The sequence below is a fragment of the Myiozetetes cayanensis genome, unplaced genomic scaffold (genome assembly GCF_022539395.1).
Source record: "Myiozetetes cayanensis isolate MyiCay16 unplaced genomic scaffold, myiCay2020 scf5-8, whole genome shotgun sequence".
Taxonomy (NCBI): Eukaryota; Metazoa; Chordata; class Aves; order Passeriformes; family Tyrannidae; genus Myiozetetes; species Myiozetetes cayanensis.
The window spans coordinates 43,417,018-43,440,958 of NW_026087742.1; the positions used below are offsets into that span (position 1 = coordinate 43,417,018).

General features: G+C 42.9%; 2 protein-coding genes across 4 annotated transcripts in view; both read right to left on the reverse strand.

The window, feature by feature from the left end:
- Nucleotides 1–15,122, reverse strand: part of GJB2 (gap junction protein beta 2) — a 34,981-nt gene extending 19,859 nt beyond the window's left edge. The window contains exon 1 of the mRNA XM_050333534.1: nt 15,103–15,122. The gene's annotated coding sequence lies outside the window, so the exon portion shown is untranslated. The remainder of the gene's footprint in view (nt 1–15,102) is intronic.
- On the reverse strand, nt 3,706–15,151 carry LOC126649404 (gap junction beta-6 protein). 3 transcript variants are annotated; one of them, XM_050333532.1, is made up of 3 exons: nt 14,921–15,151; nt 14,440–14,518; nt 3,706–5,508 (listed from the first exon to the last, which is right to left on the reverse strand). In XM_050333532.1, exon 3 carries the CDS (start codon nt 5,484–5,486, stop codon nt 4,695–4,697), a length of 792 nt encoding a protein of 263 aa, XP_050189489.1. In that variant the 5' UTR covers nt 5,487–5,508; nt 14,440–14,518; nt 14,921–15,151; the 3' UTR covers nt 3,706–4,694. The 3 variants fall into 3 exon arrangements, with proteins under 3 accessions (XP_050189489.1, XP_050189488.1, XP_050189490.1); XM_050333531.1 differs by having other exon boundaries at nt 14,440–14,521; XM_050333533.1 differs by lacking the exons at nt 14,440–14,518; nt 14,921–15,151 and adding an exon at nt 8,473–8,688.
- Nucleotides 15,152–23,941: the final 8,790 nt, after the last annotated feature.

Below are 23,941 nucleotides of genomic sequence, written 5' to 3' on the forward strand. Positions count from 1 at the left end.
GGGTTGGGGCAACCCTCAGTATCAATACTGGCTGCAGGATGAAGAGATTGAGAACAGCCCTGCCAAGAAGTACTTCGGGATGCTGGTGAATCAGAGGCTGGGCACAAGCCAGCAATGCGTCCTTGCAGCCTGGAAAACCAATTGTTTCCTGGGCTGCATCAAAAGCAGTGTGGCCAGCAGGTTGAGGAAGGTGATTCTGCCCCCCTTCTCTGCCCTGATGAGATGCCCCTGGAGTGCTGTGTCCAGCTCTGGAGTCTTCAGTACAGGAAAGTTGTGGACCTGTTGGAGTGGGTCCAGAGGAGGGCCACAAATATGATCAGAGGGCTGGAATGCATCTCCTATGAAGACAAGCTGAAGGAATTAAGGTTGTTCAGCCTGAAGAAGGCTCCAAGGAGACCTTATTGCAGCCTTTCAGTACTTAAAAGGGGCTTATAAGAAAGATGGTGACAAACTTTTTAGCCCCTTAGGGCCCCTGTTGCAATAGGACAAGGAGTATTAGTTTTAAAATAAAGGAATGTAGTTTCAGAGTAGATATTAGGATGACTTTTTTTACAAATTATGGTGAAACACTGGAACAGGTTGCCCAGAGAGGTGGTAGATGCCCAATGGCTGTAAGGATTTAGGGTCAGGTTGGATGTGATTCTGAACAACCTGATGTAGTTGAAGATGCCCCTGCTCGATGCAAAGATGTTGGACTAGATGACCTTTAAAGGTCCCTTCCAACCCAAACTGTTCTATGATTCTACGGAATAGATTTATTTCAGAAGCATTGTAATACAGCCTTGGTTCAGCAAGGGGAATACAGGTAACAGTGGCAATAGAAAAACATATCAGGCAACTGGGAGCAGAAGTCTGCCTCCTGTAGGCTATGGCAGTGCTTCCCGGCATGCCATTGTAGGGCAAGGGTGGGTGAGGCACTGGGCTGGCACTGCACACACCAGCAGAGTCTCTGCTCAGCCCAGGGGCCGGGGGAGCCAAACTGAATCCGACCTGCCAACAAAGAGCTCACAGCTGCAGTACACGGGGTAGGGTAGGCAGACTAATCATGCAAAAGGAGGAGAGCAGGTTCAAACCACCCCACAACTGGTCTCATTTGCTTTTTAGTGCTTTGGCATGCAGGGTTGCTGGGAAGGGCCGAAGTCAATGGAAAAACAAGTCAAAGTTGCAATGGGACTGGGCTGAAATTAAGAGTGAAGGATGGAGGAAGGCATGCAGTGAGGCTGGAGTCAAGGGCTATAGTGTATAACAGGAATAGAGTCCAGCAGACACTGCTTCTGCACCTGTAGATGGTCAGGGCTCCTGCCTATTTGAATGGAAAGCAAGACAAGAGGGTGGGAGGGGATGCAGGGAATTTGCAAGAGAGCTTTTCCAGAGGCTCTGATTAATTGTTTGGCACCACAACAAATTTAAGCAATCTCCACCTCAGGCATAACAATCACAGAGAAATCACAGGGTGGGGAGCTGCAGCAGGGATGGGCAGAGACAATTAAGCCAGGTGCTATCAGAGAAAACTGGCTGAACTACCATGGGGATGATGGTGGTGCCAGTGCAGTACGAACTGCCAGTCACCAGTGGGTCAGAGATTTGGGGGAATGGGGAGACCCTCTCCCCCGGGGCCATAGCTGCAGGGCAGGAGCAAGGGCAGGCTCAGAGAATGTGTAGGAGCAGTTCAGAGAAGTGCCAGCCATCTTGGAAAGACATGGGAAGTTGGAAACCAAGAATAGCAGCTTGGCTTTTCCCTGCAGAAAGGGTTAAGTACCACCCTGCTAAACACAGCTGCCTCCCCTGCCCAGGCCACAGAGTGCAGCAGGCAGTGGGAAGCTGACTCTGAGAAACAAGTCACTAAATTTCTTCACATATCATCACATTTCATCAGAATGCCAACTACTAGGAATAAAGAGGGCACTGATAGTGTCAGGGACTTCTCCTTGGCAGTAAACAGAAGTCAGGGAGTATTTCAGATAAAGGAGAGTGCCCATAATTAGGATTGCACACAGGGTGAGAAGAAATATTCCAGCCAAACACATCAATCACAACTGGTCTTCCCTGCTGAGACAATCAATGACTTAGCACTAGTGAAGCCTTGGATCAGCTCTGGCTTTTTGATTTACAGCTGCCCTTGGCGTAAATTGGACAGGGATTGGCACATTTTTTCCCAACCTATCTGGCTGCCAGGACACAACAGCAACAGGGCAGTGTTGCCAGACTGCACCTTACCAGGTCCTGCTACCACACAGGAATCATTAAACCAACCCAAACTCATTTACAGCATGGCCACACGCATAGTTGTGCTGGCCTACAAAGGACCATGGATGACCATTTCTTCATTGAAACTTTGCCTACTTATCCAGGCTGAAAAGAACAACAGACACTGATGTTCTAGAAAAAGCTAACTGCTAGAATAAAATGCATTATTTGAAAACTTGTAAACAGGAAAAAACCCACCATCTAGAGAGCTGCTTTCATATCCCCGTTTGGGGTTTTGCAGGCCTGTGCTTTATCATAGACCAACGAGAAGTTACCCCTTCTCCCATTTGAGGAAAACATATCTACGTTAAGGTGTTTTGCAGGTTTACTGGCATTCAGCATAGGGCTATTTCAATTTAATCACTAAGAGTGGTGAGACATGATCAAGTATAATTAACTGATCTCCATTCATTTTCAGCATAAGGTATGTGATTCACAGCACATCCTGGATGAAAGCCCATAGCTCAAGTCTCAAGTTATTCCATGAAACAGTTCTGTAACAGAAGTAGCTGTGTCTCTATACTCTGAAACCACCACAACCCTTGTGCCCCCAGGGCAGACTAGAGGGGGGATCCAGTAAAGTACAGCCTGACCATGCACCTTCCTGACCCTAAGGGAGCAGCTTCATTAAGTCAATACACACTAATATATGGTTTTGTGTATACTTTTTCCTCGAGCTTGCTGGTGGACACATTCAGAAGACTAGCAGCAATTTCTTTTCACAGCAGCGATTAAAAAGGAAAATGTGCTGCGAAGGCAGGAAAGATCAGGAGTTTGCTAGTGGAAGAGAATAGATAAATGACAGGGCTCAACTCAGGCCCTCATGCAGGGACAGAGCTGACTCTAGGTATTTTCTCCCTCCCATTGCTTGCACCTGCTTCCTGTTAGGATTTTACTAGTTACAGATAAACCAACCAAACCACCTAAGCCCACTTACAGCATGGACACACTCAGAGCTGTGCCAGCAGCTGTAAGAAGTGTCATACAACAGCATGAAGAAAACAGCACTGAGTGCAATCTCTGTCCTAAGGATACCTGTTCTTTGTTATGCCCCTTGGAAGACCAGTTCCATTATACAAAAAAAATGAAGCTAATCCATTCGTACTAGTGTAGGGAAAAAGAAAGTAATTCTAGCAAGGTCAGTCTTGAGAAGTGACCCAAAACAGGAAACACACAGAATAACAAAGCTATGGTCTTGCACTGCATGTACTTCTTCCACCTTCAGGTTCCCCTGCGTTCAACACCGTACCCCTCCCACAGGCACATACTGCCATGCACTTAAGAGTTACCAGTGTACCTCTTCTGGAGTATGGACAACAGAATTAGGGCATCAGTGCCCTGGATGAGAATGAGGGGTGTGTAGGGGCTATGTGCACTTTGGATGTAGAATCCATACTTGAACAAGTTTTTCATAAGTTCTTACTGAAGATCTCACTAGCATTCACATATAGACTCTCATTTCACTGAGAAAGGTTAAAGTGTTTGCCTTTTATTCAGAAGACTCGGTCCATTTTCCAGTAATGCATTCCCATGTCCTTGAAACCAGATAGCCTCTAGTCTCAGAACAGCACCATCAGTCTAATACAAAAAAAGCAGAACAAATCAAAACCAAAAAAGTTCCATGATGTGATATAGCATAAAGAAACAAATACAGCTAATACATTAGAGAAATAAACATCTACACAAAGTTATGTAAGTTGCTATAAAACTGGCAGTATGCAATTAAAAGATTGGCGAGATTACCAGGTCTGCTAGATGTTTAAAGCAAGTCTACATAGGCTGTATCTATATTCTCATACTGATTTTAGGCATGACTTTGCATTCAGGATCTAGCTAACTTTCATACAACTTCCCCTACAGCCAGCAGTGTGCGTGCAAGCATCTCAAACTACCTGGCCAGACTCAAGCAGCACTTGCAAAGCCGTAAAGATGTAGCCTATTGCTGTCTCCTCCGTATGAATATGGTGTTACAGGGTTCATCTGCATATGCCTGGTTAAAACAAAATCAGTTGCATACTGTAACACCTTAAGTAACATGGAATCTTAGATTTTAGAAAAATATTTTAATTGTCAGTTCACAAGTAAAAACTATCACTATTACAAAACATCTTTTAAGACTAGAATATCTAGCTTGGAACGAAATTTTGTTCTTATTGCTGTTGTATTTAGTTTTCAGGAGCTGTGTCAGCATGAAGGTAAGTGGTGGGATTCCCACTTGTCAGTCAGCTTGTAAGGGTACTCATAGGAAAGTGTACTTTCCTACTTAATCCTCACGAAATTTTCACATATTTAGGCTTCCCTGACTTTTTCCAGACAGGTACATACTTTACACCTGACACTACCACATCAAAGTCTCACCCAACTTTGTTTCATGTAACAAATTTCATTTGCAGCCTTTAAATAAAACATTCACTCCAAAAAGAGTGAGCATCAGCACTGACTCCACCTTAGCTACTTGAAAACCCTATAACTGTGTTCTGACAGCTATCAGATATCAACTCATTCATTTCATTTTGTTTGGTTTCTTCCTTATTCTCATGATTGGGTTGTTGTTTTGAATTTCCAGCTTTTTTAGACCTTCTGAGGAAAAACTTTGTCACTAAGTAACATAATTCAGCCACATTTAACAGAATGCAAATGCTGGACACAGCAATCATGAAAATAGTAAACACTGTCTTTTCAGTGGGTCGAGAGACAAAGCAGTCTACCGTGTTGGGGCAGGGCCAAGCGCTACACTTCATCAAGCGAGGCATTCGGAACCCATCGTACATGAAATAAAACGCATACATGAAGACAGCTTCGAAGATCAGTCTGAAAAAGATGCTGCCGGTGTACGTCCACCACAAGGAGCCCTCAATATGAAACCTCTGCCTTCTGATTTCTTCAATGTCCTTGTATTCGCATTTCTGGTCTCCCTTTCTGAACTGCCGTTTCTTCTCGTGCCTCCTGTAGGCCACATGCATGGCCACCAGCAGCGCAGGTGTGGAGACAAAGATCATCTGCAGGGCCCAGAGTCTGATGTGAGAGATGGGGAAAAAGTGGTCATAGCACACATTTTTGCAGCCAGGCTGAAGTGTGTTGCAGACAAAGTCATCTTGTTCATCTCCCCAGACTCTCTCTGCAGCCACAACCAGGATCATGATACGGAAGATGAACAGGACTGTGAGCCATATCTTCCCGATACTGGTGGAGTGCTTGTTTACACCTCCCAAAATGGTATGCAGAGATCCCCAATCCATTGTCTTGTTTCAATCCTGTGACCTAAGACAAGACAAATAAACAAAACTAAGATTAATCAAGACAGGAAACAAATACCATCAAGCATGTGGTTTAAAATAGAGGCAATATCATAATGGTACCATACCCATGTGGTAACATTTTGACGCAGTGGGTTTACCTGCAACTAGTCATAAATAATTATCTAATCACATATCAGCAGGTAATAATTCATTACTTGATTATACACATAGCACCACATTCATTTGACTTCTAGGTATATTAGCCAATGCCACATAAAGTAGGAAAAGCGGATGGGAACGGGAACCTGATGAACACACCCTTAAATCCAAAAGATACAACTTTTAGCAGTTGGATAACAGTTACAAAATAATAGAAGGTATCAGCCAAAAGTAAGGTAGATGTTATGTTAAAAAGTAACATGCTAGGCAGATATAATTCCTATATAAATCAAGGCAGATTGATCTATCCTTAGCTTTAGAATGTACGTAATGTTCAGATGAGTACATTCCAGCAATAAAGACAGATCTTGAGTAACTGCTGCTGATGCTCTGCACCTTCCATGAGGTCTAGATAACCTGCATTCACCAATTTAGTTGAAGTAAATTCCACAATAGCTTGAGGCCATGAAGGTAAAGTCTTGGTCATTATCCATCGTGAGTTAGATGTTTAAAATCAATGCTTAAAGATTCAGACCAAAATTGCTTTCTCTCTGCTAACTACAAAAAGGGCCTAAGGTAAGTAGATAAAGATTCCTTCATTGTCAGAGCCTGTCAGGTTATTTTCTCCTCCCCCCCCTGCTTTTCACAACACACAGACCGCATTACTCCTAAAATAGGGGACACATTTCAGAGGCTGGTAGAGAACTAAAATCAACTTTTGAAGAGTTCAGGCAGGCCAGCAGTAGCTCAGAGACTTTTTGACAGAAGCATATAGGTTCTAGTAGGTGAGTTTGAAAGTACTATGACTGTAATTCACAGGAAGCATTCAGAGGCATTTCATTTCAGCCCACCTCCCCTGCTCCACTTCAGATGGATTTACAGAAAGTTAGTTTGCAAGTACTCTGTATTCAAGAATCAGCCAGGACCCTTTAGGAGTGCTCACAGATCTCTTTTGGCTCTGAAATTCCTCATGAAGGTTTTTATTTCACAGCTTCATTAATCTGTTTGCATCTCAGAGACCATATTTCTTTGGCATTTACAATAGAAGGCACCAATAAGCAACATCACCTTTACAAAGTTTCTAGAACAGAGCAGCTACTGGCAAAAGGCCATCATATCTATCACAAGATGATAGCATTGCATGAAGAAGAAAATGATGCCATTTCTTTGCAGTTCTCTTTAACATCATCCTCCCTTCTGAATAAGGTCAAAAGCCTTTCTAACTTACAGTGAGTACATACATAATCAGTAGGTCACGTACAATTATACAGAGCATAAGTCAAAGTACACAACAGCTCAGAGAAAATGAGGGAACTTAATTGTTTTGTTACATAATGCAACAGTATCTTTTCCTTGAGTTATTGGAATAAAATGGTATCTCCCTTCACAACTTCCATAAACTGCATTTTCCTCAGACCCTGCTGGTTGACTGTGTGGGATTATACTGCAGGAGGTGAAAACCAAGGGGGAGACCAAGACTTTCTTCAGATCAGAGACAAGTCTTCCCGAGCCTCCTTCAGAAGCAGAACCTGTCCGCTATTTCTTCTGTACCTGTCTGAAAACAGTCCTGGAAAGAGACTTACCTTCCTATCCTGCTACTTTATTTTTCTAAGGAGAAGGATTATTATTCATTAGCATACAGAGAAAAAGTCTCTGTAGGTTAACAACCCTCTGAGGGCACAGGAAAGACCCTTAATACCAGATACTTACAAAACATAGTGGGTAATTTTCTAGTATTTATTGCCACCCCTTTTTCTGTTATCTGACTGATGAAAAATCAGACCAAACTTCGTTTCAGAATTTGCCTTGGCAATCGTTGTATTGTTAAACAGAGGAATAGTTACAACTTTTATTCGTGTTCTCTATTACACATATACGGCAATTACAGTACTTATAAAATGACACTACCACAATGTATTATGAGTAGAAATACTTATGCACATTCAAAAATAAATCTCGTAGAAAACTGGCACCATGCAAACTGTGGAACCACACACATCATTCACCCATCCTCTAATTCCACCAGTCCTTACATTTCTTCTCAGTTGTTCTATCTTCTCCTGCCTGTCAAGCATCTTCTTACAGTGTGAAAAGGCTGAGAAGTGGAACCTGTGTGTTCCCTCCTCATAAGCCCTGTTTCTCAGTTTCACCTCTCAGTGCACACCCAATACCACTCCCTTTTTGTTACAACTTCACATGGATTTATTTCCTCCTCCCTATCTCCCTGTGCAGAAGGAGATTCAAAATACAGATGTCCCAGTGTTTAGTTAGTTAGCTCAAGAAACTTCCCTACCCCTGTTTGCTCCCGAGGTCACACTGCAGTTCATCTCCTGTGACTTTTGAAAGAGCATTATAAACCAGGAGACTTGAGTTCAAAAGTTATTCCCAGGGCTAGTAAGTTTTGTTTGTTTTTAAACCTGATCCATTTCACTAACTTGCTCTACAGCACAGATCCACAGAGCATCTGAAAAGGACAGCTTTGTTAAAAAAAAAAGAAAAAAACAAAACAAAAAAACCAGGTTGCAAATTGTAAAGCTGAATGAGCGGTCAGTGGGGAAGAGGGGTTGGCAAAGCTTTAGTGCTGAGGACAATACACACTTTTCATCTGACTTGCTCCATCTCCTTTGAGAGTATATTGTGCTTGCTAAGCCAAAACACTGTGCTTCAATTCTAGCAGAGGCATGTCTGCATCTGTACCAGTGAAGCCACCACACTTTTAAGAAGCAGCCTTTTGCCAAGTCTCCTAGCAAGATTTCCTCTCCCTTCCAAAAAAGCCTTGGTCTCTCATCTCTGCCCAAACACTCACCCCTGCACCCTTCCCACATACCTTTTCAAATCTTCCAGCTATCTCTTCAGCTCCTCCTGCCACATTCCACTGTTCTTCCCACTGCTTGCTGAGCTAGTCACCAACCTTTGCCCCTTCTTGTTCGTGGCCTCTCAGGCTTGTTTTGACACTGTTGGAGAGTCATATGACTTCTGGAACACCCCAGAGTGCTACAGGCACTGATCAGATAGCAGTGAAGTCTCACTATCTGCTCCCTGAAGGGTGGCACAGCTATAATTGTAGAGCTGTATTCAGGCAGCTTGAATTCCAACCAACAGTGTTTCCTACCAGCTGGCTTTAAACCATTCTCCTCAATGCAACTTAGAGGATTCCAATGAAAGCAATTCAGAGACTGCCAAAATGTCCACCTCTCTCCAATAAAAAGATGCAGTGATCTAAGCAGAATTTAAGTTAACCAAGTATGGCACTCCAAAGTATTAACCCATCAGTGCAGATCACTCCAGCTAAACATTCCAACAGTTTGGAATATCTACAATGATGTGATGGCTCATTTACTCCTAACTTAACTCAAAGTCTAGGACGTGGATCATAGGTTATCCTTCTTTCAGGTACTTGTTTTATTTTTTACTAGCAAGTAAAATATTAACTGCCTTGCTGAGCAAAGGAAAAGAAAGCAGGAAAATTACATCCCTTTAATAGGTTGATAACTCTTATTTTTATAGAGCCAGTCCAGATGATATTTTTATGGGAGCAAATCCAGCCAAATGCCTACAGAAATAACAGTATACAGACGTACTGGGTTTGCTGGTCTTGGACGTACAGCACAGTACAAGAACACATTTAAGATGTGAAAGCTTAGCTGAATTTTGGGAGAAAAAATAATGTAGGAATGAGGGTAAGGATTGGTTATAAAGGAAGAATTATATATATATATGGGAAGAAGAGGAGATAGTTGAACTTAGTGAGGTTGAGTAACTAAGCATTTAGAATCCTTTCTAACATGGGAGCATATTAAGCATTAAATTTTCCTTCCAAAAAATTGCAACTGGGCATGAAAATAAAGCCTTTCCAAACCTCAGCATAGATCTTTGTTCTACTACCAGTGGGACCTTCTATTTCATTTCAACAATTAGAGGACCATAGTAGTATATGGCTGTTACAGTAGGAGTTAAAAACACCCAAAGAAGATCACCATGCTCCACTGAAAAGTTAAGTTGCAAGGGAAATAGTTCTATACAATCACACAACAGAGTCACATAAATAGCTGTTTTGCTTTTTTTTCTTAGTGGTGGTGGTGGTTTGGGGTTTTTTCCACTAGTAAGCTAGGCAGCAGCAAGAGAAGAACTACAGCTTAACTACTTCTGTAGTTCTACAGCTTCTGGCCAGTATTTTGAGCTGTGTGCTGCCATAGGTAGACTGCCTTCTACTTTAAAGCTAGCTCCTGTAAGCCTACATTAAACCACAATCAAAGCAAGCTGAATACACCCAGTGAAAATCCCTGCAATTCACAACACTGAGGACAATTATCACTGAGCTCCCATGTTTATGAGTACAGCTAGCTTGTTAACAGACATTTCTCCCCTCCTCCCCCCATTAAAGACTGTTATACTGGGAAATCATTAGTCAGTGGCTAAATCCACAACTAGAATACAGAGAAAGTAAAAAAAAACCAACACAAGATACATCTCTTCCACATACACATATGACGCTTGCTGCTGTAGGATATTACCAAGCAAAAAACCCAGTCATTAGCAAGTATTACAATATTTGGTTATGCTACTGGAACATCCAGGAGTCCCGTTAAAGAAACCTTATGCATAAATTCAGAGCACAATTATACTCTTCTCCCCACAGCTACAGTTTGGATACCAATTTACTTACTTTACTGGATTTACACAGAAACTTAGAGGGTGTTCAGGAAGACTCCACTTCTGTCAGAATTTTAGCAAGTGTACCAGGAGTTACCAGTTAGGTGTGACATTCCACCCCTTTCAGCAGGGCCTCCAGATGCTGATACAAGATCAGCAATCTGCCAAATCAAAAGTCACTTTATCTCATGTGGGAATGTGCTAACCAAGATAGTCTTTAAGCAACAAAACACTGGTCTCAAGTGTCACTTCCCAACCCCAAGCTGGGGATAAAGATAACTCAGACGCCTAAGAATGGCAGTTCTGATACAGAATTTTTGCCATAGAAAACATTTAGAATATCTAAAGTATCAGAGGCAAAATCATTACCAAAATTATTTTATGACCCAATTTGAAACAAGAAGTATTGTTGCATGCTGAGGTCCAGCATGCATTCAAAAATGCTGCTGAGACAGAGTTTCCTTCAGGTCTTGACCTCAGCAGTCACACGGACTCATACAGGGGCTGATAACCAGCATCAAGGTGTCCTAGAGCTGTATATGCTGTTTCATTACCCAGATTTGAAGAACATGTAAATCTGGACTTCAGCAGCTTTGCATCAGCATACCTCCACCCTGCTAACCTGGCATCTAGTTTACTGCAAGCACTTAATTGTTAGTGTGTAGATTTTGTTATTCTGATCGCTGAGATAGTTTTGGTGCTGTACCACAAGAACAGCAGCATTGCCAAGACCAAAGCAAGGAAGCTTCTAATAAATACAGATTAACATCTTCCGAGGGCGGCATCTTCTTGTTTGACCAAGAAAGCCTGGTATACAGGCTACAGCAGCTACTTGTTAACTTGCTCAGACTTCCTAACTAATTTGTCAGTCTGCCCCACGCCTCAGTTTCCCAGACATTAAACTAGAGATAACAAAAATCTCACCATCTCACAGGGCTGCTCTGAAATGCTCCACTACAATTACAAGTTTTACAGGCTCAGAGGACCAAATCAGATAAGCACCAGCTCAAAGCTGGAAGCACAGAGCTTGAATTCAATCATCCAGGATATTTCTGATACCTGAAAAGGAATGCAGCTCCCTGCATTGCTATAGCTTTAATGCAGAGTTCAAAATGCAGGAGGATGAAGCTTCGAACTTTGGCAACCAAAATTCTTTAATAGACATCTTGCAGCTATTTTAATTTTACAGCAGTGTATATAAAAACTTCGATGAGTATGCAGCTGGAAGACACTGAAATATCAACAACTTCACTTCTCTCCTTAAAAGCTGAATAAAGATCAAAAGAGAAGTCTAACAATCACAAAAGCCTGTGCAATTCTCTCTAGTAGCTCTTCAACTTTGTCCTGAACACCTATCTCCAGATCAGAGTGGAAACTGGAGAGCAGAAGAGCCGTGACAGAGGAATTATAGTATATCTGATTTGACACAAGAACAGGCAAAGACTAATCAGGAACAGGAAACCTGAAAGTTGCAGGCCTGAACACTGCAAGCATTGTTCTGTCATTCTACTCAAGTTTATGGAAACAGGAGGCATTCTTTGCCCTAATTAAATTCAATGTGAAACCCAGAGAAAACCAACAGATTAGGACCCAATACGTATGTAGTTAAATGTTAAAAAAAAAATTACGTTAGTTAAATATCAGCAGCATTAAGGGTTCAGTTCTACCCACAATGCCTCCCTTATGATTGTCCCATATTCATGCCCTCACGTAAGTTTCAAGTCATTTTCCAAGGATGCTGGGAAATATCCATAGCTATTTCAGTAGCCTGCAACTGTAACTGGAGGATTACCATCTTCCAGAATATCCCTGCACAACATTCATTCCATTCGTACAAAACAGGAAATCAGAAGTGTCAGTCTCACTTGAAGGCATAACAAGACAGCACAAGTCCTATTAGAATTTAGCCCATCTCAGCCATTTTTCCATGTAAATCTTTCCTTCAAAATGTGCTTAAAGCTTTTTGCTTTGGAAGAAAACCAAGCTCCCGCGGACTGTGTCTTCACTGATACAAGTGTCCTATTTCCCATACTTGGAAGAAAGTTCTAGGGATACTGTGCCCTGCTCCCAGTTATCAGAATAACTTCTTAGTTATGACACTTATGTTGCCTTTTTTTTTAAGCCTGTTACTTAATTCCTATTTCCTTTCCCTACACCTAGGCAAAGGTCTACATCCCCTCTACAAATCTGCCCACTCCTGCTTCAGTGTAATGTTTCCTATCAAACTGGCAAGCCACAATGTTCTTTCACACACACAGAGAACTTGCACCCTTTTGGAAACACAAATTTATAAACATTAAGATTTTATACTGCAGTGCAGCTTCTCCTTGAGCATGTATTTTATTATTTCATTCATCAGAAGCAAAGACAAAAACAACTTTTTCCTTTTTAAAAGTCTATTACAGGAAGAAACAGTGGTAGGAGATAAGGAATAAAATTAGTTTTCAATATTCTTTTATCAACTAAGAGGAGATGTATTTCTCTTTTTCCACATTCCTTCTGAGAGCATGTTATCTTGCCTCATATATCATCACTTCAAGCTTTTCCTTACACAAACTGGTGTTTAGCCAGGCAAGAGTCACAGTTCTCCCTTCAGATAACTCATCAGTCATCATTAAGTAACAATTAAAAGCAGTGAGGAATAGAACAAGGAAAAACATCAAAATAAAAAACACATTCAACCCATGTTCCTGTTTCATGCAATCTCTGGTACCACTGCTTTCATTGGAACTGTTCACAAGAATCACCTTGTAAAAGTACCCTCTTTACTCACAGGCAGCAACTGAGTTTATGGAATGACTGTTAAGAAGAACTTGTAAGTCTATCTCAGAGTGCTGCTATTTGTCCAGCTACTGAGATAGTCTGCTTTACCTTTTTCCCTGTACAGTTACTGCACAAAATAAATGAGGCTGCCAAAATAAACTACCAGGATTGTGCATCAGGGGAGAGGCCGCAGCTTCAGCACAGAGAGTTAGCCCTGCCAGGACAGAATCAATTTATCCAGAGAAATATTTTAATTCATGGGGTTTTATTATTCCGTTTTTAAGCTCTGTGATATGTCGTCCTACCGACTACGAGACTGACAGTTCTGGGGACTGTCTGAAGTCTCCCAGAAACCCCAACACATGAAGTAGAGATGTAACCTCGTGGCTCTGCAAAACATGTTGGAAAGCCCCCCTGGGAAACTACATTGCAATGCCTAGTTGACACATGGAGGTACCTTCTTTTACCAGGGTGAGGTTTGTCCCACCACTGCCTTGTTCTCTAAGCTACATCTAACACAATCACATACTTCTGCCAACCGCCTTTTCTCTGGGGCTCTTCCAGGTTTGTGTCTGGGAAGTAGGGTTTCCAGGCTGAACAGTGGATATATAACAAGAGATATTAAAAGTTACATAATTCCTTTAACAAAATCAAGGATAAAAATGTATTTATTCTACTCTTGACTCGATGTACACATGCACATTGTGGTAATCCCTAACAGAATCTGGGCCCAAACCCTCATATCATTTCATACACGTCACGGCCAATAAAATGCCATAAGTGATCAAAGTCATAAAAACTGGGTTTAAAGGAGCCATCTTAAGAGAAAAGGTCACTTCCTTCTTTCAACCCTGTGCCTGTTCTCTTAAGAATATTTCAAGATTACATGGTGAAAACTAATGGAGTACAAGACAAGGAAATAATATCCTCTATTTGGGGGGGGGGGGCAGGCAAAGGTGTGTTAATAAAAAGAAAAAAAATAAAATAGATTCTTCAGCACAAGGGATTCTGAAAGTAATGCCCAATCTAGGAAAGCCCAATGACAGGAAAACCAGTCATGCCCAGCATGCACAGGAACACACACAGCCACCAGCTACTGCCACGAGCTATGCAAGCACACATGCATGCCCTTACTCCAGCATATCCCTTGCATTTACTTAAGGGCTTGAGTACTCGTTCCTTGCACGATCTTATCCAACTCCGATACTCAGAAATACATTTATTTCTGACTCACATCTCTCGTTTCCTATTCCCCCTGTAATTCTGAGGAATGTTTCCAGTGTGTGGTCAGACACTCACAAAACCTGTCAGTTTTACTGATGCAAGCTGTTTACCTTCCCGCAGCTCTCTTAACATCCGTAGGCGTGTCGCAAATTACCTGTAATTGCAGGAGCCTTGATTTTTTGCCTGGTGTTTTAGCTGGCCGTACGTACTTCACATAACGCGCTCACGGAGAGCTGCTGGGAGGCGAACAAAAGACAATCGTTAGAATTGAAGCGCGTAATTAACAGAGACAGGAACATTCCCAAATAAAACCGGTCGCGGGGTTCAAGCACTGCCCGTGACGCTTAAGCTCGGGAAGCGAACCCGAGAACCCCCGTGCCGAGGGAGGGTGAATACTGTCAGGGACGGGGGATGGGGGGGGCTTCCAAGCCGGGCCCCGCTCCCCACGGCGGGCGGCGCCACCACAGCTCCCGGCTCCGCTCCGCCGGTGTCGGCCGCGCTCTGCAGCGCAACAAGTGTGGCGGCAGCTATACCTGGTTTGGGGGGGAACCTGTACGGGAACACCTGCCCCGCCGCGCCCCCCGCCCCTTCCGCTGCCGGTTCGGCCCGTCCCCGCCGCCCGCCGCGCCCCTCACCTGCCCCGGCGGCGCCCACGGCTGCGGGCCGCGATCCGCCCCACACGGGGCACCCGGCACCGCAGGCAGGCAGGCAGGCAGGCGGGCGGGCGGGCGGGGGCTCAGCGTGGCTCTGTCGGTGCCTGCGGAGCGGCCAGTGCGAGTCTTGCCGCCGCGGAGCTTTAAGGTCCCTCCCTGTTCACCTGCCGCCGCTTTTAACCCGCCCCTCGCCCGCCTCCGCCCGCGCCCTGCTCCTCCGGCCGCCCGCCCGCCCAGCCGGCCGTGGGGAAGCTGGGGCGGGGCCGCGCGTCCATCCCCGCCGCTGTGCCCCGGCAAGGGGCTTCTGTGGCGAGCGGGGCTTTGAATGTGAGGAGCAAACAGCCAAAATAAAGGGTGGGAGGGCTTGTATCCGCCCCGGGGCGAACGACCCCCCGTCGCTTCCCGCCGCCCGGGGGCTGGTTTGGGCTTACAGGGGGAGAGCGGGAGGGGAAGGGAGATCAAGGTAAGAGCAGATAACGTGTGTTTTTTTCTCAGAGGAAGCGCATATCTGTTTAAGATAGCAGTGTCATGTTTCCATCTTGACAAATCCAGGTATTCAGAAGGGCCTTGGAACAGGAAAAAAAACCCAGGTCTTTTCTCCTGGAAATCATTAAAGAACTGCGGGCCAAACACAGAAGGAAGAGCCAGTCGTCTCTGGCTTTTTGAGGTTTGTTTTCAAGTACGATTGAAATGCTACAGCAGTGCCCTGGAGACTCGCAGGCTTTCACGGAGCTGCGGATATTTGTCAGTGCAAAGACCTATTTTGGAAAGTTTTCTGTTTCTAAGGAATACAGTTGCTGAGGAAACAATTTACCTTAGGTTCAAAAATCCCTGCCCAAAACTGTGTTCTCTGTCCTGCACACAGGCACATCAAACTAAATAAACGGTTTGTAAACCTCTGAACTAAATTTCCAAAGAAAATATACCGTGCAACTGGAACAACAGGACATTTGCTCAGACTTCAGATGAAAAACGTGTCTGTTGGTGCTTGTTTAGAGTGTAAGGGCTCGAAATAAACAATTTCCAGCTAAATTCTACTGCCTTGTATTTCCCTTTCCTAGAATAAAAATCTTTTGCAAAAATCGGTGGCATAATTGATTTCATCTTCAGGAAAAAGAGGTAGAAATTTCTTGCACAAACAATCTAATAATTGAAAGATAAGAAATCATCATTGGCTGTGGTTTAGATATTAGCCTCTGTGGTGCTCATCTTTCTTCTACCACCCCTTCTTACTCCTGCACTTAGGTTCGTGGAACCTACATGTTAAGACCAGAGGGAAGATTCACGTTGGAAGAGATCTGAGAAGGTCTCTAATCCAACCTGTTGGTCAAAGCTGGGTCAGATCTGGGACCATTCAACAGTTATACCCCATCCTTGGGGAACCCAACACTTGCAGTAGCTGAAATCAGTTCACTGCAGCAACAGTAGAACCAGGCCCAAGGTATATGATGTGATGCTGAGCTAGACAAGTAATAAATACCTGAGGCCTGAGTTTATCTGAATTCTCTGACTTCTGAGGGAGTTGTGTGTTCAGATGACATTCAAGGTTCATGTGTTTGATGTGCATGAGGAAGAGAGGTGACTCTGGACCCAGACACACATCTGCACTTCGCAAAAGGGAAAGCCCATCTTCTAATGGAAGAAAAGCTTTAGATAAGACATCTGGAACTCATGTGTTGTTCCCTCTCCAGTCACGTTCCAACTTGATTCAGTAACCTTGAAAAAGTGAAATGTGTCATTCTAAGGTCAAAAGACTTTAAACATTTTCAGTAAAAGAAGTATTAGGAAAATAAAAGTCAAAATTGTAAGTCACGTGAGGAGCAGCTGAGGGAGCTGGGGGTGTTTTACCTGAATAAATGAGTCTCAGGGTGACCGTACTACTCTCTACAAATATCTGAAAGGAGGTTGTAGCAAGGTAGGGGTTGATCTCTTTTCCCAGGTAACAACTGACAGGACAAGAGGACGTAGTCTCAAGCTGGACCAGTGGAGGTTCAGGTTGGGCATCAGGAAGAACTTCTTTACTGAAAGGGTGGTTAGACATTGGAACAGTGTGCCCAGGGACGTGTTGCAGCCACTATCCCTGGAAGCATTTATGAAAAGGCTGGACGTGGCACTTAGTGTTATGGTTTAGTTGACAAAGTGGTGTTCAGTCAAAGGTTGGACTCAGTGATCTTGGAGGTCTTTTCCAACCTAAATGATTCCGTGGTTCTCTGAAAAGCTAGTGGAAACAAAACCCTACGGGTCTGACTGTGAAATTACCTGAAGGAGGTGAACCATGGGCTGAGGTACAGCATGGATCTCTCTGAGCTGCCTTGTATCAGGTCTTCACTGCACTGCCTTTGAGAGGGTGTTACAGTTGGAGGCCAACACCTGGTGTTTCTCCCAAGGCAAAAGCACGCAGTTCTGGCAGCAAAGAAAAAGTCTTCAGTGATATTCTGTGTTTCAAAAAATAGACGATATCAAGCTAGCTGGAATCACAGTGGAGAGCACCACGTACTCCTCTACTGGGTAATTTTTTATCTCTCATCTGTTGAATGCTGCTTCTCTGACCTGGTAGCATCAGCATGCTCTTTGATTATAAGTGATGATGCAAGGGATATTAGACAGAAAGAATGAGATGTGTCAGTGCTGGAAATTTAAGGAGTAGGAATCTAAGTTTTAATCACAGTGTTTTCTCTTTATTTATGACAGTAAAATTAAATATTTAGTAATTGACTGTGTAGTAAACAGAGCTAAACTGTACTTATTACTTTATAGATGATGAATGTTTTGTGTACTATTTACAAGCATATAAAAAGTATTGTTCAATAAACCTGTAACATAAATAGATGTGAATTGATTATTTTTGGATTATGACAGCCCCTTCTCCTGTAATAGCTGCAGCTGTACACTATAATGCACATGAGTATATTTTGTTTGTTGACATAATTTTAAGGTAAAAAGAAGAAGGGGATGGATAAACATAGAAATCATCTATTAGTGACATATAAACAAGGAGGAAAATTAAAGTGGCACAGTTCAGAAATTCACTGTGTCACTAGATACCTCACATGATAATGCAGATAGTGAAGAATCATCTTTGAAAATAATTTTTTTTGGAAAATAAATAGAGGTAGTTTTCACAACAGGGTAATAAGGACCAAGAATAGCTTTTCATATGAAGCCTAAATTTAGGATAAGGCCAGTCTCTTTGGTAGTGCATTTCATCATCTATAGGGTCATAATCACAGGCAAGGCTAACTATCCTGTAGACCATTTAAATCACGAGTACCCATTTGAAAATACTGGCATAGGTCAAGTTTTCCTTCTGAGCACTAATAAATCAGAGTCTGACTAGAACTTTTGACTAAAATTTTAAACTAATTTGCATGTACTTCATTAGACTGAAGATTTGTACAAAACCAAATCCAACTTCTCAGTCTTACTATTCAGAAGGGATAAAAGAGGAGAAAAAAGCAAACCCCAGGAAGTTTCTTTTCCATTTTTCCATGGCAGACGGCTCTAACACTGTGGTGCAGACTGGAAGCAGGAGGTTCTTCGTCTTGAAAATTTCTGGTTCCTTTCCAGACCTTCACATCTCTAATTAGACTCTCTTTGCCTTCTGACTATTTAGCAGTTCAGAGAGGGAGAAAGAAATTAAGCCCAGTCCTTCAGTGGAAAACTGTTGTGCTGGTCTCAAAGTGCACACTGTCCTGTGGCACATTTTTTAGGGGACAACAGGTGTACATGTGGTATTGCTAATACATACAAAGTCTTGGATCAAGCCCCATTCTTGTTGTGTGCTGCTCAGGAAGATGGTCTTCGTTTGTTTTCAGTTTAATTTACTGGTCAGTATTCCTCCAGGGATGGTGTTGGCCCTCATTTACATACTCTGGGCAAATCCCAGGACCTTATCTAGCCAGAAATAACACCCAAGGAGTCATTTCCTTTTCAGTATAATTACTTTAATGACAATGTGTAGTATGATAAAGGTTATCCATGTAATGTTACTGTTTATTAACCATTACAGCTCCTCAGGCATTTGTACTGCCTTGAAAAGCACACTGCCTTGTTTTCCCACCTGCAAGGGCCTTACAGATGCTCTTAGAGAACAATTGGGATTGCACTTCCCTCAAGTAATGGGCAGATGGCTGTCTGCCTTATCTTTTTGACCTCAGGTTGTCCCCATCAATCAGACCTTTCCTTTTTTACTTTTAATTAATTGATATGCATGAAATATCCCGAGAGAAACATACTGGGTACTTTCCTGCTAAGATAACTTGGTGATCTTAGTGATGTTCCCTTCTTGTGGAGTTAGAAGGAACAGGAGAGAACAAAAAAAACCCCAAACAAATAAAAAAATCAGATTAAAAACCCTGCCTCGACCCTAAATGATATGGGGAGCAAACAAAAGGGGATGAAAATAGTTCCTAGCACTGCCAGTATATGAACCAGCCTATCTCACAACAACCCATATAATTACACTTTTTACCTCAAAATGAACATAGGCAGCTGTTTCAGTACATTGCCATGCTCTTCCAGGCTGCCATTGGAAAGTGTACCTCTCCTGCGTGCTAGTTAGGGTAGACTAAGTCATCGTCAGGCACCCATCAAAGCCTCTCATTTTCTTAAGCTGACAGCTCCGGATATCCAGCATCAGCTTGATTTGAAAGGCAGAGCTTTCTTCATCCTGAGGCAGCCCAGTAATTTCTGCAACACTATTGCTAATTTGAAAGCTGACAGTTTCCATCTCCCCACCCCTTCGGTTTATTACAAATATTTCATGAGACCAGCTGTAGTCTACCATGTCCTTCTTCGCTCTGGGCAAAGGGCGACAAGAAAGGCTGTCAGCAGTGGTGCTCAGTTGCTGTGGTGATGTTTCTCCTGGAGCAGGCAGCTGCAGCGAGTCCCCCACTCTGGTGGCACCTAGCCCAGGCTCCCGATGGACACACAGACACTTCCAGCTGATTTAATTGGTTTGCTTCTCCCTGGTTTGATGTAATAAGTTCATTGTTCCCCAGTTCAACTTAATTGAGTCATTGTTACCCGATTTAACTGACTGATTGCTGCCTGACTTGATTTAATTAATTACCGCTTGACTTGCTGAATAAGCAAGCTCCTTCTGCCAACTGCCAGCATGGCTCATGACTCCTAATCCATGCTGTCTACCTCTGCCCCTTGCCCTATAGTAACCTGCTCTTCTCTCAGGACCTGATCTCTGATCTTCTCTAGTCTCATCATCTGTCCCACTCTTGCTTCTCTCTGCTGTTCCTATAGCTCTTCCCTAACCCAAAGACCTTCTCTCACTCATCCTCTAATCCTCCTTTCTGTTCTCCTCTGCTTTTTCCTGTCTTTAACCCTCTGACTACCTCCAGTTTTCCTCCCAGAGTTCTCATCGCTGTGTCCCATAGTAACCCTCCCTGCTTTGATTCCTCCAAAGCTGCTCCTGAACTCTCCCAAAGGTTTTGCATTTCCCTTACTTCATGTTTCCCACATTGGCCTTCCTATAGTGGGATATTTTTAAATCCTGTTCTGCCTAACAATCCTACACAGGTATCAGCACTTGTCCAGTCCTCTCTTTTTTCCTTAATTTTCACTACTTGCCTGTAACCAGTTTTTTCTTCCTTCAAGGTATCATCAAAGTCTTTCCTTTCACTTCCCTTTTTGCATGTTAGCTAGCATCCTCTAGGCTTTTGGCTCCTTTTAATTCCTTCCCTGCCCCAGATCCATTCACTTGCTTTGAGATTTCTGTGTCCACTGTAAGGATGTCTTCTCTGATTGCTCCTTATCTCTTTAGCCTTTTGTTTTCACCTAAGGTGTCCTGATGACAGTTCAGGTTTCTCACTGACCTTCCACTTTCTGGTTCTTATTTCATTCCCCAATCTCCCCAAATCTCTTTCGTTTATATGACTCTGTGTTTCTCTGTCTCCATTCAGCAGAAACATGAGATATAGGTAGATTTTGTCCTCTTTTTTCTGCTGTTCTGCTCCACTGTCCACCTGATGTCAATCTAGGAGTAGGCACTTCTGTAAGCAGAGAATTACAGTTTTGCAAAGTGGTTTTGTCAAGTTGTAAGTCTGAATTCATAACATGAATTCTGCAGGAGCCCAGGCTTTGCCATGGCCACTTCAGTTCAGTGCGTACAGGTGAAGTCAGCTCTGCCTGTGCTGTCAGTCCAGTACGCACAACATCTTGTGTGGGCAGGTATCCCTCCAGGCCTTGCTGGCCATGTTATAATTTCTGTTCAATCTTCACTATTTACCCATTTTTTCTTTTTCATATGTTGCAAAAAAGGAATAATTGATTGTCTCTCCAGTGTAATCCCCATCATTAGGTTGCCAACTGACATTTGGATTCTGTATTCCTGGGAACAGATTCAGGGTGTGTTGCCCCTCCTTCCTCTGGCTCTCTCTTTTTGACTAGTGTGTCAATGTTTTCTTGAAGAGAGGATCTCATTGCCTACAAAGAAAACCTCTCTCCCCCTCCAGTCTTTAAGGAACCTTCACTCATAGAATCATAGAATCATTTAGGTTGGAAAAGACCTCCAAGATCACTGGGTCCACTGTTTGACAGAACACCACCTTGCCAGGTAAACCAGAGAACTAAGTGCCACATCCAGTTTTTTCTTGAACACTTGCAGGGATGGTGAGTCTACCACCTCCCTGGGCAGCCCATTCCAATGCCTGACCACCCTTTCAGGGAAGAAACCTACACTACATGTCTGAAGGTCTTCAATTTCACTTGCAGTGAGGTAATCTCTGCGTTGTTTTTCATGCACGGAAAAGCCATTATATTCCTGGGACATTTTTGTTCAGACCTTTCTTGGTTTCGTATGGCAGACTCCATTGATTTCAAATACCTAAGAACCTTGGAAGATACTTTGGGAGAGCTTTGTTTGTTTTGTTTTCTTTTGCTGGGGTTTTTTAATCAGCCACATTTCAGTTTATTTCTTTGTCTTACAGTCTCCTAAACCTGAGTGCGGTTCTCTTAAGTTTCTCCCAGCATGGTAGGCAGGATTCACAGCTTCTGTATTCCCTAGTTAAAGCAGCGCAGTCATATTTCTGCTGCTTTAACATCCATCCCCTCTCCTCTATAAGCAATTCTCTTTTGAATTCATCTTTGCAGGTCCTCTCCTGTTGTTGGCTTCACCTCATGTGCTTAACTTACAGAGGCCATCTGACTTTGCAGATGATACAGGTACTGGCAATCCCTCTCAAATTACTAGTGTATGAAGGTATGACACCCAGTCCTGTTCCCATGAAAGCTGGTGCCAAACCTCTCATAAAATGTTATGAGAACAGTACTGGGCCTCAGACTCTTCATTCCTTTCTCCATAATGGTAATTAAAATAACATTAAAATTAGCAATAGAATTAGCGGGTGCCAGGCTCTTCTTGCCATCTTTCATCTTCTGCATCTGGTAAGGCATCTTGGTGCTAACGATTCCATTCTCTGAGCTGATATATACAGAATATGGATTCTCCAGGCTCTTCATAGTGTGGAGCACATGCTAAGAAGGAGAGAACTGGGGACTGCCCTTCAATGTACAATCCATCTTTCCATTTGTAATTGCAAAGCACTCCCATTGCAATAACAATAGTTGCATAGATGGTTAAAAAAGTATTTGTAGCCTTCTACCTTTATTTAGTGTGAAGTCTTATGTCCTTTTCTAAAATGTTAGTGACAGTTTGAAGTTGTTCCCCTTTTCAGCCCCACCCTGTACTTCAGATAATTATGCCTTTGGAAAAACACTAATATCAAGCACCAGGAGCTTCAGAAATCATAAATGACGCTAAATCTCTGCGACTCACTTCAATGCAGGGTTATCAGAAGTTTACATTGCATCCATCAGAAGTTATCATTGCACCAATGTAATTATCGTGATGTCAATATGCTCTAATAAAGGCAAGGACAGAGATAAAAACCCCAGAAGTTTTACAAGATTATGCAAATCGTTTTATCTCATACTAAGAAACAAACACTAAATCAGATGTAACCATTTTGATGCACTTGCATGCAGGGAAGGGTTGCAGTGCATTATGAGATGCTCATCATTACGTAGGCATGAAAGGCAGTACTGGTTATGCACTGGGAGGTAGTTGAGGTCTTTTTCCTCTACATTTGGAAATGTGAAGAATTTTCTGTATTCCTCTCTCTTAATCCTGTAGTTTTCCTTCCTCCCCAAAGAATTACAGAGCTGTGGTAAAGGACAAGATGTTTCTCTGGATCGTCCTTATGGGACTCAGGATCCACTGGGTCAGCGTCTGGCTTCACCCCATGTCTTCCTGAGCTGTGGGAGCTCCCCTCATGCTAACCCGTGGCAGCAACAACAGTTTTTGCCAACGACTTCATTTTCAGCTACAGCATCCTTCTGGCTTTCCTTAATGTTGTCTATGCCAGATGATTTTTATAAGCACAGGACACCTACTAACATGCCAACCCATAGTTAATGTTAGGACAGCAATCTGAAAAGGCCAAATCCTACACACACAACCTTAGAGATACATCTTAACAAAAGGCCCCATTCCTCCCATGCATGCTAAGAATACCACCAGCAAATGTCACCACAGTATGTTCAAGAGTTGAAAATTTTCCAGTTAAATTATGTTGATAGTTATCTTCTGTGACTCTGGTAACCCCTAGTTGAATAGCCCTAATTTTGAAAGTATTTGTTAGAGTCTTCTGAAAGAAGACCAGCTTCCAAGAAGCAAAAGAGGCCTCAGAGGGAGCATCTTGTAGAGGCAACATTTCAGGGGTTAGGTCAGGGGGTTCTGTGTAGGTTGTAGAAAATTATTGAATATAGATAACAGCAGTTTGGACAAAGGAATTTAACTACTTGCATCTGCTACTGTTTGACCATCAGGAAGAGACAAGAATTTGGGAAAGAATATATAGATGCAGAGGTATATAAACACAAATTGTCCATTTACCTTACTGGCTCGATCACGTAGACTAAATATGTATAACCTCGAGTTCAGCTACTTCACTGTCACAGAATGCAAACTTACCACAGAAAAATTGGTCT

Coding starts and splice junctions, on each gene's coding strand:
- LOC126649404 (XM_050333532.1), bottom strand. CDS start 5,486: ATGGATTGGGGATCTCTGCATACCATTTTGGGAGGTGTAAACAAGCAC.